Source organism: Sorex fumeus, unplaced genomic scaffold (genome assembly GCF_029834395.1).
Source record: "Sorex fumeus unplaced genomic scaffold, SorFum_2.1 ptg000042l, whole genome shotgun sequence".
Classification (NCBI taxonomy): domain Eukaryota; kingdom Metazoa; phylum Chordata; class Mammalia; order Eulipotyphla; family Soricidae; genus Sorex; species Sorex fumeus.
This window is the reverse complement of record NW_026606099.1, coordinates 6,562,626-6,578,188: the sequence shown is the minus strand read 5'-3', so window position 1 is coordinate 6,578,188 and position 15,563 is coordinate 6,562,626. Positions and strand designations below refer to the sequence as shown.

Sequence of the window (15,563 nt, the reverse complement as noted above, 5' to 3'; positions counted from 1 at the left end):
TATGACTGAAACCCAATCATGAACAACTTGGTAACTGTGTATCTCATGGTGATTCAACTTAAAGAAGAAAAAAGAAAAAGGCTATTTCGGAGCAAAAAAAATTTAACTTGCCATTTCGATACATATATATGCCTTTTATTATAGCATCTGTTAGTTTCCCCCCACACCTCGCACCTGGGATCAGACAGTGAAGCTGTCGGGATTCACCTGGTGCATGTGGCAGTAGTAGGGTTTAGGTTCACGGCCTCATGGATGTCCTAGAAGACTTTAAGCCACGGAGCCATATTCTAGGTCCCTGTTTATTATTTAAGAATTGGCTGAGGGGGTATAGTGCCGCCCAGCAGGTCAGCCTGTACCTGTGGGTGGGTACATCAGCAGCCTGTGGTGTCTTCTGGCTTCCTGATACCCCAAATTTGCTGCTGTGCCTCGGACTGGACCCCAACAACCTGGGATCAAGCTTCCTGAGAAATTGAAAGGCCAAAAGTTAGGTATGTGGGAGTCATGCCCACAAACCACTTCCGGTTCAGCTACAAAAGCTCATTTATCAGCCTTGCTTCAGAGACCCATAAATAAATCTCCAAAGAGATCAAAATCAGGCCATTTAAGTGCTTTAACGGCTATGACTCAGAGACTCACAAACAAATCTCAAAAGAGAACAACACACCACAGCAATGTCTCCCCAACCTATGCCAGGTTGATTTCACCGGGGCACCTGGTAGGGATGGAGAGAGGGGGGGCACGGGGAGGCAGGTGTGTCCCCCTGCATGCCCAAATCAACAGCACCCACAAATCTCCAGAACCCAAGTGCCACCATGCTCATAGCCAATCTTCACAGGCTCATCCCAAGCACGCCACACAAGAATGAATCTACTGAAAAACCCAGGTATGCGGGACCAGTGACTGAAAAAGTGACTCCAGGCTTCGTGGAGTACAGGATGGCAACCACCCTTCATCTCCCCGCCCTTCCGGAACTGCTTCTGGGTGCCAAAACAGCCATGATTCAGAGACTCGCAAATAAATCTCCAAAGAGAACAGCATGCCACAAAGATGTCTCTGGACCCCCCCCAAATAATTTTGCATCTACCTATGGGGCAGGCTTGGGTAATGGTGGGAAAATTAGAAATAATGGTGGTGGGACTGGTGTTGAAATATTGAATGTAAACAATTATTAGACACAGAAAAGAATCTCGGAACCAAGCAGCTCCCTGCAGAGATGCCTCCGGACTTTGTGCCAGGCCGATTTCCCAGGGTGCCTCAGATGGGAGCAGGCACTGTCCCTCCACCTGCCCCCTAGGAATCCCGGCGGCTGCCATCTTCCAGAACCCAATGAAAAGCCCAGGTACTCAGGACTAGTGATGGCAAACTCCCGGCCTCATGGGATAGGGGATGGGCTGGCCCTTCCCATCTCCCCACCCCATGGGACCCTAGATGTCATGCCCACAAGCTGCCTCTGCCCGACTATTTAAGCTCATTAACAGCCAACGGTCTCTGGGTCTTGCCCGCTGATGGGATTACACGGCGCCAGGGACAGTTGGTGGGTGTGATCTCTCCTACTGCCCCCCGCAAGGCAGAGTCTGGCAAACTCTCTGTGGTGTACCCAATATGCCAAATACCAGGATCTGGGTGGAGGATGCTCAGCCCAGATCCAAGCAGGCTTGGAGATCTCAACCCCCGGACCTGCATGCCTTTGTTCCTCTGCCGGTACCTTCATGTGTGCTGAGAGTGGTCTCAGCATGGTGGTGGCTGGTTCTGGAGGTCTTCGGCTGCCGGGGTTCTGCTTGGGGTGGGGAGGGAAACTCAACCCGCCCCCCTCCAAGGGGCCTCGGTGAGGATAGCCAGGTGTGGGGGCAGGAGACTCTGTGCTGTTCTCTTCCCGGAGAGCGAGAGTGGGGGTTTTATAGGCTGAGCATCCTCCACCCAGATCCTCCATCTTCCAGCAGGCAGGGGTCACACCCACCAACTGCCCCTCCTCCCCCGCCCGTGTAATCCCATCAACAGCCAAGACCCAGAGACTATAAAACCTGCTCCCAGAAGTGTGCGGCCGCAAATGCCGTCTTATTACCTTTTTCTTGCTTTGGACAACCTGGCAGGCTACCGAATGTAACCTGCCCACACGGCAGAGTCTGGCAAACTCCCCGTGGCATACCCGATATGCCAAATACCAGTAACAATGATGGGTCTCATTCTCCTAACCCTGAAAGAGCCTTGAATGTGACACTTTTTAGAATCTCAGGGCTAGGGCGAAGGAGATGTTACTGGGGCTTGCTCAAGGCAATCGATGAACAACAGGATGATCGTGTTCACGAACAGCCATGATCCAGAGACACACAAAAGAATCTCCAAAACTGAGCAGCTCACTACAGAGATTTCTCCAGACCTTAATTATCTAAAATTTTAGATTTCTAGGAGCATGTGGCCGCCCTTTCGGCCAAGAGGCATCCTATGTTATTCATAGCAGGCAATACAAATAAATTATCTAGCATTTGCCTGTTAAGCATGTTTGAGTGATGGTGGGAAATTCAAAATAATGGTGGTGGGAAGGTGTGATGATGATGGGACTGGTGTCGAAATATTGAAAGTAATCCATTATTGTGAACAACTGTATGAAAATAAATAAAAAGAAAATTAATAAAAACTCAGAAAAAAAGAAACAACAACTGTGAACAATTTTATAAAAATAAAATTTTAAAATTATAAAAAAAGGAAATGTGGAGTTCTTGCCTGCTTCAGTCAGCTTAATCAGTGGCTGAATAAATAGCAGCACACCTACATAAAAAAAAAAAAAAAAGAACTGGCTGAAAACAAACGAAGAGAAAGAAAAAAAGTGCCTGCCATGGAGGCAGGCAGGTTTGGGGGGTGGGGGAGATGGTGGGAGGGAAACGGGACATTGGTAATGGGAAATATACATTGTGGAGGGATGGGTGTTGGATCATTTTGTGACTGAAACCTAATCATGAACAGCTTTGTAATGTTCTATCTCATGGGTATTCAATATAAAAATAAAACTAAAAAAAAAAAAGGAATTGGTTGAAAAGCAAAATTTCATACCAAAAAAGAGGGGCGAGGAGGAAATAAGTGTATGATGATGTGTGGAAAAGAGAAGATACGTGTGGCAAAAGCAAAAGAATTATGATTTTCTTTCATCTATTAAAAAAATCGTTAAGAAGCCAGAAAACCCTTGGATTAAGGCACTTGCCCTGCATCCAGCTGACTGACATTTAATTCCTGGTTCTACATACATCTCAGGATCACTCCTGAACAGAGTCAAGGAACAGGTTCTGAGCCCAACCCCTGGCCCCCAATTTAAAAAGTGTTAAGGGGCTGGAGAGATTGTTTTTTGTTTATGAGTCCCACCCAGTGATGCTCAAGGGGTAACTCCTCATTCTGCACTCAGGAATTACTCCTGTCAGTGCTTGGCTGACCATATGGGATGCTGGGGGCTGAACTTGTTCAAGATTAATGCAGAGGAAAGAAAAAAAACCAGCAGGGCTAAAGTGGTAATACAGCACTTGCCTTGCATGAGGCCAACCCAAGTTTGAGCCTCAACTTCCTGTACGGTCCCCCACACCCTCTAGGAGTTAATTCCTGAGTGTAGAGCCAGGAGTAAGCCCTGAGTACTTCTGGGTATGGCCCCAAAACAACAAAAATAACCAATCAAATCAGGTACCATGAGCAAGAAGCAAAAACACAGTGTACACAAGAAACAGATCCAGGTGATTTTAGATACTGACATTATGAGAGATGACAAAATAATTATGTTTAAATAAACTTATTACCAGGCCAAAGAAATAGCACAAGGGTTAGGGGTTCAACTTTTAGGTGACTGACTTAATCACTCACTGTCCAACACATAGTCCCCAGAAAATTGTTGGGTGTAAACCCCAAGATCACTATAGAGCTAGACCAGCAATGCACCCTGGGCCCTGATGGCTAGGAGGAGCTGGCAGGGGCCTCCAGGACATGTTTTCTGAACAGAGGCACTGAAAGCTGTTATTCATGACTAGTTGACTAGTTTTCAAGGATGTTTATACAGTTATTAGATTTAGTGAACAATATAGTGATCCGTCAGGGCAAAGAGTAGATCTGTCTGAGTCCAGAATGAAAACAGCAATGCCTCATTCTAAAGTCTGGACAGATTTCCTACAAGATATCATTAAAAGCGTGGGGTTCCAGGGTTTAGGTGATCGTTCAAACACCTGTTGTCACAGGTTCAGTCCCCAGAACCACAGAATCCACAGAGCATGGCCAGGACTGGCCCTACCTAAATAAATAGCAATAGTTTGGGAGTCCCTCAGCAATATTGCAAAACTACTGCATGTACAGCATTTACCTGAGCCACTGTGGACTGTCCCAAAAGATTTGGAAGACACGGTCAACTTCATGAAATACGACGCCCACACTCTCTGATGTGCTCTCAGTGATAAACTTTCCCCCTCTGAACCAGGAATCTCATGCTTCTGAAAGTAACCATGCAACTGAGGATCACCTGTCATATTACCATAAAGCGGGGTAAAATTCCAGGTCTATCCACCATTCCTTCCTCCCTTCCTAGGTGCCCAGGGGCAACTCCTGCCAACACTCAGCTGGGCCAATGCTCAAGCAATGCAGTCTACCACTTGGGATAAGCAGTGCTGTCTGGGACTTTTTTTCTTTTCTTTTCTTTTCTTTTTTTTAAAGTCCCACCTGGCAATGCTTAGGTGCTACTCCTGGCTCTGCACTCAGGAATTACTCCTGGCAGTGCTTGGGGGACCATATGGAGGACTGGGGAACAAACCTCGGTCGGCTGCATGCAAGGCAAACACCCCACCCACCGTGCAAACGTCTTACCCACTGTACTATTGCTCAAGCCCCTGTCCATGATTTTTCAAAGGTAGCAATGGAAGCTGAAAGTCAGCAGAATGTAGTTAGTTGTAGTTAAAACAAGTTAACAATACCAGGACTGAAGGGACAGACAGACAGAGGTTAGAGTACATGCCTTGCTTTAACTGACGCTGGTTCCATCCCTGGCAACACAGTGTCCAAAGCATAACCAAGTATAGTCCTGGTGGCCGCTGGCGCTGCAGGACCCAAGCAACCCCACACCGCTGGGGCCTATCATTGAAATGTCTGGCCCAGTTTGCCAAGAATTTCTGGGAGTGGCCCATATGTCCGGTGTGCAACACTTGGGAGGCCCCACTAGAAAAGTATTTTTTTAAATCTCGGAGCCAGAGACATAGCAGTGGGTAGGGCACTTGCCTTGCATGTGACCCACCTTGGTTTGGTCCCTGACAATGCAAACGGTCCCCTGCGCCCCACAAGGAATGATGCCTGAACACAGGGCCAAAAGTAAGCCTTTAGCAGTGCCGGGTATGGCCCAAAAGCAAAACAACCTATGCCCAGTTGTAAGATAACATTGGTTTGTCCTTTCTCCCTTGCCACAGGGAGCTTATGTTTATCAGGTTACTCCCACCACAGTGCTCAAAGTCACTCCCATTCCTCGCTGTTTATCTGTAAACTCTTCTCTGTGCTCTCCTCCCAACCAGTTAATCACCTTTTCCCCTAATCAGATTCTGTTAACTTGTAAGGTCAGATCCTTTTTTTTCTTTTAATTTTACTGAATCACCTTAAGATAGTTACAAGCTTTCATGCTTGGGTTACAATCACGCAATGATCAAACACCCATCCCTCCACCAGTGCACATTCCCCACCACCAATATCCTCGGTATAGCCCCCCTTTCCCATCCTCCCCCTGCCTCCATGGCAGACATGATTCCCCGTAATCTCTCTCTACTTTTGGGCTTTACGGTTTGCAATACAGACCGAGAGGTTATCATGTTTGGTCCTTTCTCTACTTTCTGCACACATCTCCCATCCCGGCCGATCCCTCCAGCCATCTTTTTCTTAGTGATCCCTTCTCTGTTCCAGCTGCCTTCTCCCCTTTGCTCATGAGGCAGGCTTCCAGCTATGGAGCAATCTTCCTGTCCCGTGTATCTACTATCCTTAGGTGTCAGCCTCATGTTATGTTGTTTTATACTCCACACGTGAGTGCAGTCCTTCTAGGTCTGTCCCTCTCTTTCTGATTCATTTCACTAAGCATGATACTCTCCATGTCTATCCATTTATAAGCAAAGTTCATGACTTCATCTCTCCTGACAGCTGCAGGGTACTCCATTATGGTCAGATCCTTCTAAGGACGCTGAACTTGTAAGTAAAATATTGCTTTCCCCCATCTTTTGCATAGATTACTTTAAAGCAATGTCCTTTTTCTATGGACACAGGAAGACAGTTAATATTATGCTTTTGTAACTTAGAATTAGCTGCACTGTCCTCCCGTTGTTCATTGATTTGCTCAAGCGGGTACCAGCAACACCTCACAACAAATTGTGAGACTTGTTGTTACTGTTTCTGGCATATCGAATATGTCACGGGTAGCTTACCAGGCTTTGCCGTGCAGGCGATACTCTTAGTAGCTTGCCGGGTTCTCCGAGAAGGGCAGAGGAATCAAACCCAGTTCAGCCGCGCTCAAGGCAAACGCCTTACCCGCTTTGCTATCACTCCAGCCCTCTGAATAATATTCACTCCTAGACATCTGCTTTCTCGACTTAAGCCTCAGTTGCCCTTAGTTGCCCCAAAAGCAGGGTCCCGCCAAGGGACTGAATGGACCCAGGGAAAGCTATGAGCTACCCTGGCATCAAAACGGGTAAGGCCAAAGCGCCAGAATACTCAGCTATAAGTTAAGAGCATGGTCATGGGCAAACTCTGTCATGCCTCAAAAGAGGTAACTGGATAAGGACCCTCCTGGGGTTAGGAAGACTAACCTGTCCCGAGGACTGTGGTCTGGAATATATCTTCAGGAAGATGTCTTCAGGAAGAACCAAACTTTAAGCGTGATGTATCTCTTACTGTGCTTCTACAAAATGCCATTGCTAGAAATTTACTACAACTATTTAAGTGGATTACTAGCTGAGGAAAGAAGAAAGCGACACACCCTGGATGGAATCCCACCCTTGAGTGGATCTCCTAGTAATCTGGAGTAATCTCTTTAGATGAGATTTTGTCCTTGAGTTAATCTCCTGGAGGAATGGCCTTACCTCTCTTTGTCAATTTTCAACCCCACCTTTGTATCCCCACCCTACGTGATTTCTAAACAAACTAGGCTGTAAGAGTGGGCTGGGCTCTTCTGCAGACCACAACACCCAAAAGAAGAGAGAGAACACAAGGGATCGCCCTGCCACAGAGGCAGGGTGGGATGGGGGGATGGGGGTGGGAAGGATATTATCCATGGTGGTGGAAAATGGGCACTGTTGGAGGGATGGGTATTTGATCACTGTATAATCAAACCCAAGCACAAAAAATTGTAAATCTACAACTGTACCTCATGGTGTTTCACTAATAAAAATTTTAAAAAAAAGAGTGGGCTGGGGGGGGGGGGCTGGAGCGATGGCACAGCGGGGAGGGCATTTGCCTTGCACGCGGCCAACCCGGGTTTGATTCCCAGCACCCCACACAGTCCCCCAAGCACCACTAGGAGTAATTCCTGAGTGCATGAGCCAGGAGTAACCCCTGTGCATCGCCGGGTGTGACCCAAAAAGCAAAAAAAAAAAAAAAGAGTGGGCTGGAGAGGCCGGAAGGAGAATGAGCGGAGAGCAAGGAGGAGAACGAAGGGGGCTCCAGAGAAGCAGAAAGGGAACCAGGAGAATGGAGAGGAGGCTGGAAAAACTGCAATTGATACCGACCAGCCTGGTCCTCGTTCCTTCCTTTGGCTGCCCACCGCCACCGGCCTCCCTGGGGTGGGGGAAGCGGAGACCACTGAACACAGGCAGCAGAGAGAGAGAGAGAGAGAGAGAGAGAAAGAGAGAGAGAGAGAGAGAGAGAGCACCGCTGTCCTTCAGTAAATACACACCCAGTGAATATGCCTTCTTTTAAAATGAGGTTCAAACAGCCGTTCCCAATAAACCAGAACACAGAGAGGTCATCGCCATCAGAAGGCTGATGTCAAAAGAAGTTCTATGACAGCAGCTGCTCAAGTCCGAGTGACTGTCCTCGCCAAGGGCAGTTGGCGTTTGGAGAGAAGTGGGGCTGTCATAAATGGCGAATGCTACTGACATCTAGTGGACAGAGAACATAGACGCAATCCCTCACAACAATTATCTGGCCCAATTTTTTTTTTTCCCTGAAGTACATACTTTTGGTATAAGAAAGTGATATTACTTTAATGGAAATCATGTTATCTTACTGTGCTGTGGTCAAGCCAACAAACTCAAAATCCTCATTTACACAGCAGGTGTTTTACTCAGCACTCGGGTGAGGCCTGAGACAGAAGAATGAGGGTCCTGTTTCTGCGGAACCTGCACGTTACATTTGGGAAGTGCTACGATTATCTGTCCAGAAACTCTAAGGGATGGATTCTGAGAGCAAGCTAAGGCTTGATTCGCTGCTGCCACTCTACTCAACATGCGATCCTGGGTATGTGTCCCACCAGGAGCCCACGCGCCTGCCAACCTAGCACCCACTGCACTGGGGCAAGAAGCGAGCTGATTCCACTGTGCAGGGAATCCCCATGTCCTTCGGGAAGATCGTCTGTAGGGGAGAATATAAAAGTTTTCTTATCTTAGTTTCCTTCTCCTTAATCAAATTCCCTACCTAGACGGGGTTCCATTAGGCTGAATCTGACCTCCACAGAGATTAGCAGACATGTCCCCTTACCATGGACTCCAGCAGCCAAATCCACTGAGCCATGGGAATTTCAAGCCTAATCAAGAAGGATCTGTGGGGGTTTCTTTATTTTTTAACAAATAGGAAAATAAATGGGAGCCTGGGCCAGAGCGATAGTACAGCGGGAAGGGCATTTGCCTTGCCCATGGCTGACCTGGGTTTGATCCCCAGCACCGCCAGGAGTAATCCCTGAGCATCGCTGGGTGTGACCCCCCAAAAAAGGCAAAATAAATTTTAAAAAACGGGAGCCTAAGGGCTGGAGAGAGAGTACCGGGGGCAGGGTGCTTGCCTTGTACCAAACTGAGCCCCCAAGCACCGCCAGGAGTGATCCTTAAGCACACCGAGCCAGGAGTAAACCAGCAGTACTGCTGGGTGTGGCCAAAACACTAACTAGGAGCCTACACATCTAGTAAGGAGGAAGAGCAAGGAAATTGATAAAAATGTGAGAAAAAACAAATCACTTTGAATGCATAAAATGATTTTTTGATTTGGTTTTTGTTTTGTACCAGGGCCAGCTGTGGTTGGAGCTTGTTCCTAATGACGCTCAGTGAGTCACCTGGGTAACAGGGCTTGGGTCAGGGTCAGTGGCATGGAAAGCGAAAGTCTAACTCAAATTATGACGCTTTCTGAGGTGAAAAAGGATGAAAGCAAAGTCTGTGTTAAACAGATCAGCTTCACAGCTTCACAGCTCATCTCAGAAGAGACGCCAAAGTGAGGAAACTCACAGCTAAGTGGTCTTCAGGCAAAAGAGTCTGCAGCCTCCCTGAGATAGGGGCAGGCCGATAGCTGTCCGGGTTCTAAAGATTCCGAAGCTCCTGGAGCGCATGGCCACATGTGTGGACCAGCAACATTTCCAAAATACTGACAGCCCAGCAGGAGCACAGCAAATGAGATGGGAAAAGTAGCCCCCCAATTTCAGGACCAAGAACATTAACAAAGAAGGCCTAACTAGCAACACAGAGTTCAGTAAATCCTCAACGATTTTAATAACACCACTGTGAGACATACCAATCTTCACAAATTGTCTCTTACAAAATTATTTTTAAATAATCTTACACTTACCGTTTGTTGTAACAAGCAATATAAATTTTTCTGTACCTGCTAAGGGGGCAAGCCTGGAAAGTTGATGGGAAACTGGGGGCACTGGTGGAGGGGTGGTGTGATTGGTGCTAGAATCCTGAATGCCCAAAACAACTATATTACAGACTCTGTAAACCATGATGTTTAAATTAAGTTGGGGCGGGGGGGGGGGGGGGGAAGTAAAGTCTTTAACAACAGCTACAGTCAGAAAAAAGATAACAGAAATAGGTGTGCTAGGTCTGGTAGGTATTGACTAACTATAGACTGTATTAAGTAGGCATGCTGTAATTAGGACAATTACTGGAAAAAGTAGTGATACGGTTTATGTATAGTCCAAATCAATATAAGAGGAGATGGAATAATAGTAATAATTTTTAAAAAAGAGAGGATAAAGCAATCAAAGAGTCTATTCCATTCAAAATAATGCCCCAAACTATCAAGTACACAGCATGAAAAGTTTAAATCACTTAGAGAGATAAACAGGGCTGGAGCAACAATACAGCGGAAAGGACATATGCCATGCACATGGCCAATCCAGATTTGATTCTCTGGCATCCCATATGGTCCCCTAAGTACTCAGTACTCTCAGGAGTAATTCCTGTGTACAGAACTAGGATTGATTAACCCCTGAGGACCACCAGGTCTGGCCCCTCAAAAACACAAAACAAAAACAGATAAAAGACCACCTTAGAAAATGGAAAAATATTCTATGCTCATGGGTTGGAAGGATAAATACTGGTCAAAATGACCATCCTACATAACCAACTATATAGATTCAATGCAATTACTATCAGGGCTGGAGCAATAGTACAATAGAGGGTAAGATAGGGCACTTGTCTTGCGCATAGCCAACCCAGATTTAATCCCTGGCAACCTGTATGCTTGTCAAGTACCACCTGGAGGGATCCCTGAGTGTAGAGCCAAGAGTGAGTCCGCCCTGAGCACAGTTGGGTGTGCCTGCCCCCTCCCCCAAATAATCAGTGCAATCTCTATCCAAATTCAGATGATGTTCTTCAAGGGCTTAGAACAGTGAGTAACAAAGTTGTATGGAATCATAAAGGACCCTGAATAGCCAAATCAATACTGAAAAATAAGAAAGTAGGAAGTATTGATCACCTAATTTGAAACTATACTACAAAGCTATGGTGATCAAAACAGCATGGCACTGGAATAAGGACTCTTTGACCAATGGGTCAGAATCGAAAATCCAAGGACAAATCCCCATATATATATATGGTCAGATAATTTTTTTTGTATATAGTTTCTTTTATTTATTTTTTATTAGTGAGACATATGAGGTACAGTTGTAGATTTACAAATTCTTGTTCTTGGGTTTCAATTACACAATGATCAAATACCCATCCCTCCACCAGTGCCCATTCTCCACCACCATGGGTCCCAGTATCCCTCCCACCCCCCATACCCCCACATCCCTGCCACAGAAGCAGGGGTGGGACGAGGTGGGGAGGAATATTGGGAACATTGATGGTAGAAAATGTGCTTTCATGGAGGGATAGGTGTTTGATCATTATATGATTGAAAGTCAATCACAAGGGACTGGAGCGACAGCACAGCGGGTAGGGTGTTTGCCTTGCACGCGGCCGACCCGGGTTCGATTCCCAGCATCCCATATGGTCCCCTGAGCACCACCAGGAGTAATTCCTGAGCGCAGGGCCGGGAGTAACCCCTGTGCATCACCAGGTGTGACCCAAAAAACAAAAAACAAAATGTCTCAAAATTCTTTTATTCAACAGTTATGAGCACCTCAACAAAAAACTTTCATCTATATGAGTTTTTATCTCTTTAAACAGGTTCAATCCCCTGCATCTCCTATGACCCTCTGAACAACACCCTGAGGCAAGAAACCCATGAGCATCGCTGAGTGTAGCCCCCAAACAAACAAACAAACAAAAAAAAAACAAACCTGATCAGAGCTTGAGGGACAGAAGAGGGGTTTAGGGGCTGCAGTGATAATGTAGCAGGTAAGGAATTTGCCTAACACATGACCAACCCCAGTTTGATCTCCGGCATCCCATATGGTCCCCAAGCACCACCAGAAGTGATTTCTGAGTACAGAGTCAGGAATAACCCTTAAGCACTACCGGGTGTGGTCCAAAAAACTAAAGAGCAGCAGTTAAGACCCTTGCCTTGCATGTGGCTGATCCCTGCTGAATCCATGACACTGCATGGATCCCCACCCAAGCACTACAGGAAGCAAATCCTAAGCAATACTGTGGCCCAACCGCCCACCCTCCCTCCCCGCAGAAATAATTTTTATGAAAGTGTGTACTACCAGAGAGTTAGTATGGGCAGTTAGATAAGGCGTTTGTATTTCACACATCAAACCCTGGTTCACTCCCAGCACTTCATCTGATCTTGTGAACACCACTAGAAGTGTTCCCTGCACACCAAGTTAGTAGTAAACCCTGAGCACCACAGGATACAGGCCAAACATCAAAAATTTAAAAAAATAAGAACCTCAAAATTCCAAAAACAAAATCATGAATGAAAATTTTACACTTCAGTTTTACATTTCTATTTGAATTATCCTGTTGGAGTTAATAGAAAATGGCTGAATTGACGATTTGCAATGTACAATATGAAGTTTGTGTATTCTGTTAATGTTAAAATGCACTGGTTTTGGGTTGAGAGAGAGTACAGGGGGAAGGTGCTTGCCTCGTACACAGTCAATCGTGGTTCCATCCTCAGAACCTCATATACTCCCTGTGTACCACCAGGAATAATCCCTGAACACAGAGCCAGAAGTAAATTTATCCTGAGCACCAAAGTAAATAAATAAATGCACTGGTCTAACTTGCAATTTGAATACCCATGTATGACTTGTAACATAATTTTGCTAACTAAAAAAGTCTGCGAGTTTAGGAAGCTATTAAGTTCACTATGTGAGTAAAAAATTTCCAAAATTCTACTGTTTTGTTTTAAAGTTCAAATCTTACCAGCGGCAACAAATGTCAGTTGTTTTCCTTAAAGTGAGTCAAGTTCATAAATCAAACCATTTGAAATTTTTAAAAATCAGTTTCTGGGGCTGGAGTGGTACTACAGCGGGTAAGGCGCTTGCCTTGCACATGGCTGACCAGGGTTCGATCCCAGCATCCCATATGGTCCCCTGAACACGACCAGGAGAATTCCTGAGTGCAGAGCTAGGAGCAGCCCCTCAGTACTGCCAGGTGTGACCCTCAAAAGCAAAATAAATAAATAAAATCAGTTCTGGGGCAGGAGAGGGTAGCCTAAAGGACTGAGTTTAATTCCCCAAAATGCATGATCTCCCCAAGCAGCACGGGGAATGATCCCGAACAATAAGCAGAAAACAAAATCATGTACACAGGAAAAAAAAAAGTTCTGTAGTTTACAGACCTCTAAATAAATACACCTATTTTCCAATTCAAGAAAAATATTTCCTATAAATAGGACTGATTAAGGTTTACCTCCTAAAACTTCATCTCAAGTTCAAAGAGTCAAAAAGTTTTTACTTTCTTATGTAGTAACAAAACCTGTCTGCAAAAAGAAAATCAATCATTCTCCATATAATATGAAATCTACAGCCAGAAAGATACTACAGCAACTAAGACACCTGTCTTACAAGCAACTGACCTGGGTTCAAGCCTTAGCACCTAAAATGGTCCCCCAGGGCCTGTCAGGAATGATCCCTGAGCACAGAGCCAGGAGTAAATCATGAGCACAGCCAGGTGTAGCTCAAAACCAAAAACAAACCAAAAATCTACGTCTCCAATTCTTGAGAAACAGACACAACAGTATCTTATTAACACAACAGTAAATATATTCTATATAAGAGAAAAAACTGAAAGATCTTGTCAAAAGATTTAAATAAAATCTACCTTCCATACATTTTATATTTACAGCTTTTCTTTTGGTTCTTTTTTGAACACTCGAAACTAAAGAGCTAAAACAACAACATTCCTAACTTGCTCAATATTTTGGCTAGTCCCTGTCTTACCTGTTGATTAATATGAGAAATGTGAGCGCCCTGAACAGCTGAACCAGGTTGAGATGCTGTCTCTGAAGTGTTACTCTTGTGGGAATCTTCCATAATCAACTCTACAGGGAAAAAAAGGGCAGTTAAAAAGTTGCTTTCTGATTTCAAGAACTCGAAAGTTGTTTCTGTTAACATGAATACTTTTCCTGAAACACAGACCAAGCTTTTCTAGAGGGAGTTTAGCTCAATCCAGCCTCAGTATGTTCCCATACCTCTTTGCTATGAATATGGAGCAACTGAATTTAAAAGTTGTTTTTGTTTTTGTTTTTTTGCTTTTTGGGTCACACCCAGCGATGCTCAGGGGTTATATCCTGGCTCTACACTCAGAAACTACTCCTGGCGGTGGTTGGGGGACCATATGGGATGCCGGGAATCGAACCCAGGTTGGCAGCATGCAAGGAAAACGCCCTACCCGCTGTGTTATCGCTCCGGCCCCTAGAAGATTTTTTTTAATGGAAAAAAAAAGTGCTACCAAACGTATACAGTATATCACGTACTTATGTAATTTACCTATGTGAAAATTGTGAGCTGGCTGCCTCCATGAGAAATAACTGGTAGCTATGTCATAGAGATAGGGGGGAAAAAACCAACAACACTTGTCCTTAACACAAATATTTAAAAATTTTAAAATACTGATTAACACTTGTTTAAATTTGGCTTGTTTAAATTCAGTGAATAACATAAGCAGAGACAATGTTATGACCAGGACAAGAGACAGCTTAAAGGCTGAGCACACTCTTGCAGGTGGGTGCCCAGATTTGGTTTTCAGCACGATAGGTGCCCCAAGTCAGGAGTAGCCCCTGGGCACCACCAAATATGGCAACAAAACAAAAATATAGCATGACTAAGTTTTCAGATGTTGTATCATTCAATAGGTACAATAATCTTCCTGTTCATGGGCATAAGCTTTTCTTTCTCTAGTCTCCTGTTCTAATTAGAACAGTTCTAATTATACAGGCTTTTTGTTTGTTTTCATTTTGAAGCCACCTGGCAATGCTCAGGGCAAACTCCTGGCTCTGTGCTTAGGAATCACTCCTGGCATGGCTCAGGGGACCATATGAAGTGCCAGGGATCGAGCCCGGCTCAGCCATGTGCCAGGCAAACACCTTACTGGCAGTACTATCTCTTGAGGCCACAATCACAAAGTTTTATATAGAGAATCACTGAATAAAAGGCAAACAATAAAACTACTGTATCACGAGAGGTGAAAGGGGAGTTTGGGCCACACCTGGCCATGTTCAGGGCTTCCTCCTGGCTCTTTGCTCCGGATCGTTCCTGGTGTTGCTCGAGAAACTGTGTGTGGTGTTGGGATCCAACTGGGGTCAGAGCATGCAAGGAAAGCACCTTCCCCCCCACCCTAGCTCTCCAGCCCAATGAAACTACACTTAAGTTCTAACTGTCAGATAAAGCCAAGGGAGAGTTCCACGGGCTAAGCACATGCTTTGCCTGCAGGAGGCCCAGGAAAGATCCCTAGCCTGGACTGTTCCCCACAGACCCTAAGCTCCACCGGCTGTGGTCCACAACAAATAAATAAAGATCTAGGTCATCAACGGCAGGATATGTAGGTCGGGTAAGAATGATAATAAATGGGTTATGAGAGATGGAACGGAATATGTCAAATAGGAGGAAAACCAGGTTCTTATGAATATGAGCCAAGGAAAAACAGAGAGAGAACGGAGGAGGGGAGGAGGAGGGAGAGGGAAAGGTGGGAGGAGAGGGAGAGACTGGCTACTTTTTAGGAAAACGCAAATTCCACAATATGGTTATCACTTTG

At 45.3% G+C, this 15,563-nt stretch overlaps 1 protein-coding gene across 3 annotated transcripts in view; it reads right to left on the bottom strand.

Moving 5' to 3' along the window:
* Positions 1-15,563, bottom strand: part of ATF1 (activating transcription factor 1) — a 60,484-nt gene that overhangs the window by 37,926 nt on the left and 6,995 nt on the right. Inside the window, exons 1-2 of one of the 3 annotated variants that reach the window (XM_056120284.1) lie at positions 15,018-15,037; positions 13,751-13,851 (exon numbers count right to left, since the gene is read on the bottom strand). The exons of 1 other annotated variant lie outside the window; for it this stretch is intronic. In XM_056120284.1, the coding sequence (XP_055976259.1) occupies positions 13,751-13,843 (93 nt within the window). In that variant the 5' untranslated portion in view covers positions 13,844-13,851; positions 15,018-15,037. Of the gene's footprint in view, positions 1-13,750; positions 13,852-15,017; positions 15,038-15,563 lie in introns of those variants that run through there. One more of the 3 variants, XM_056120283.1, reaches the window with a different exon arrangement.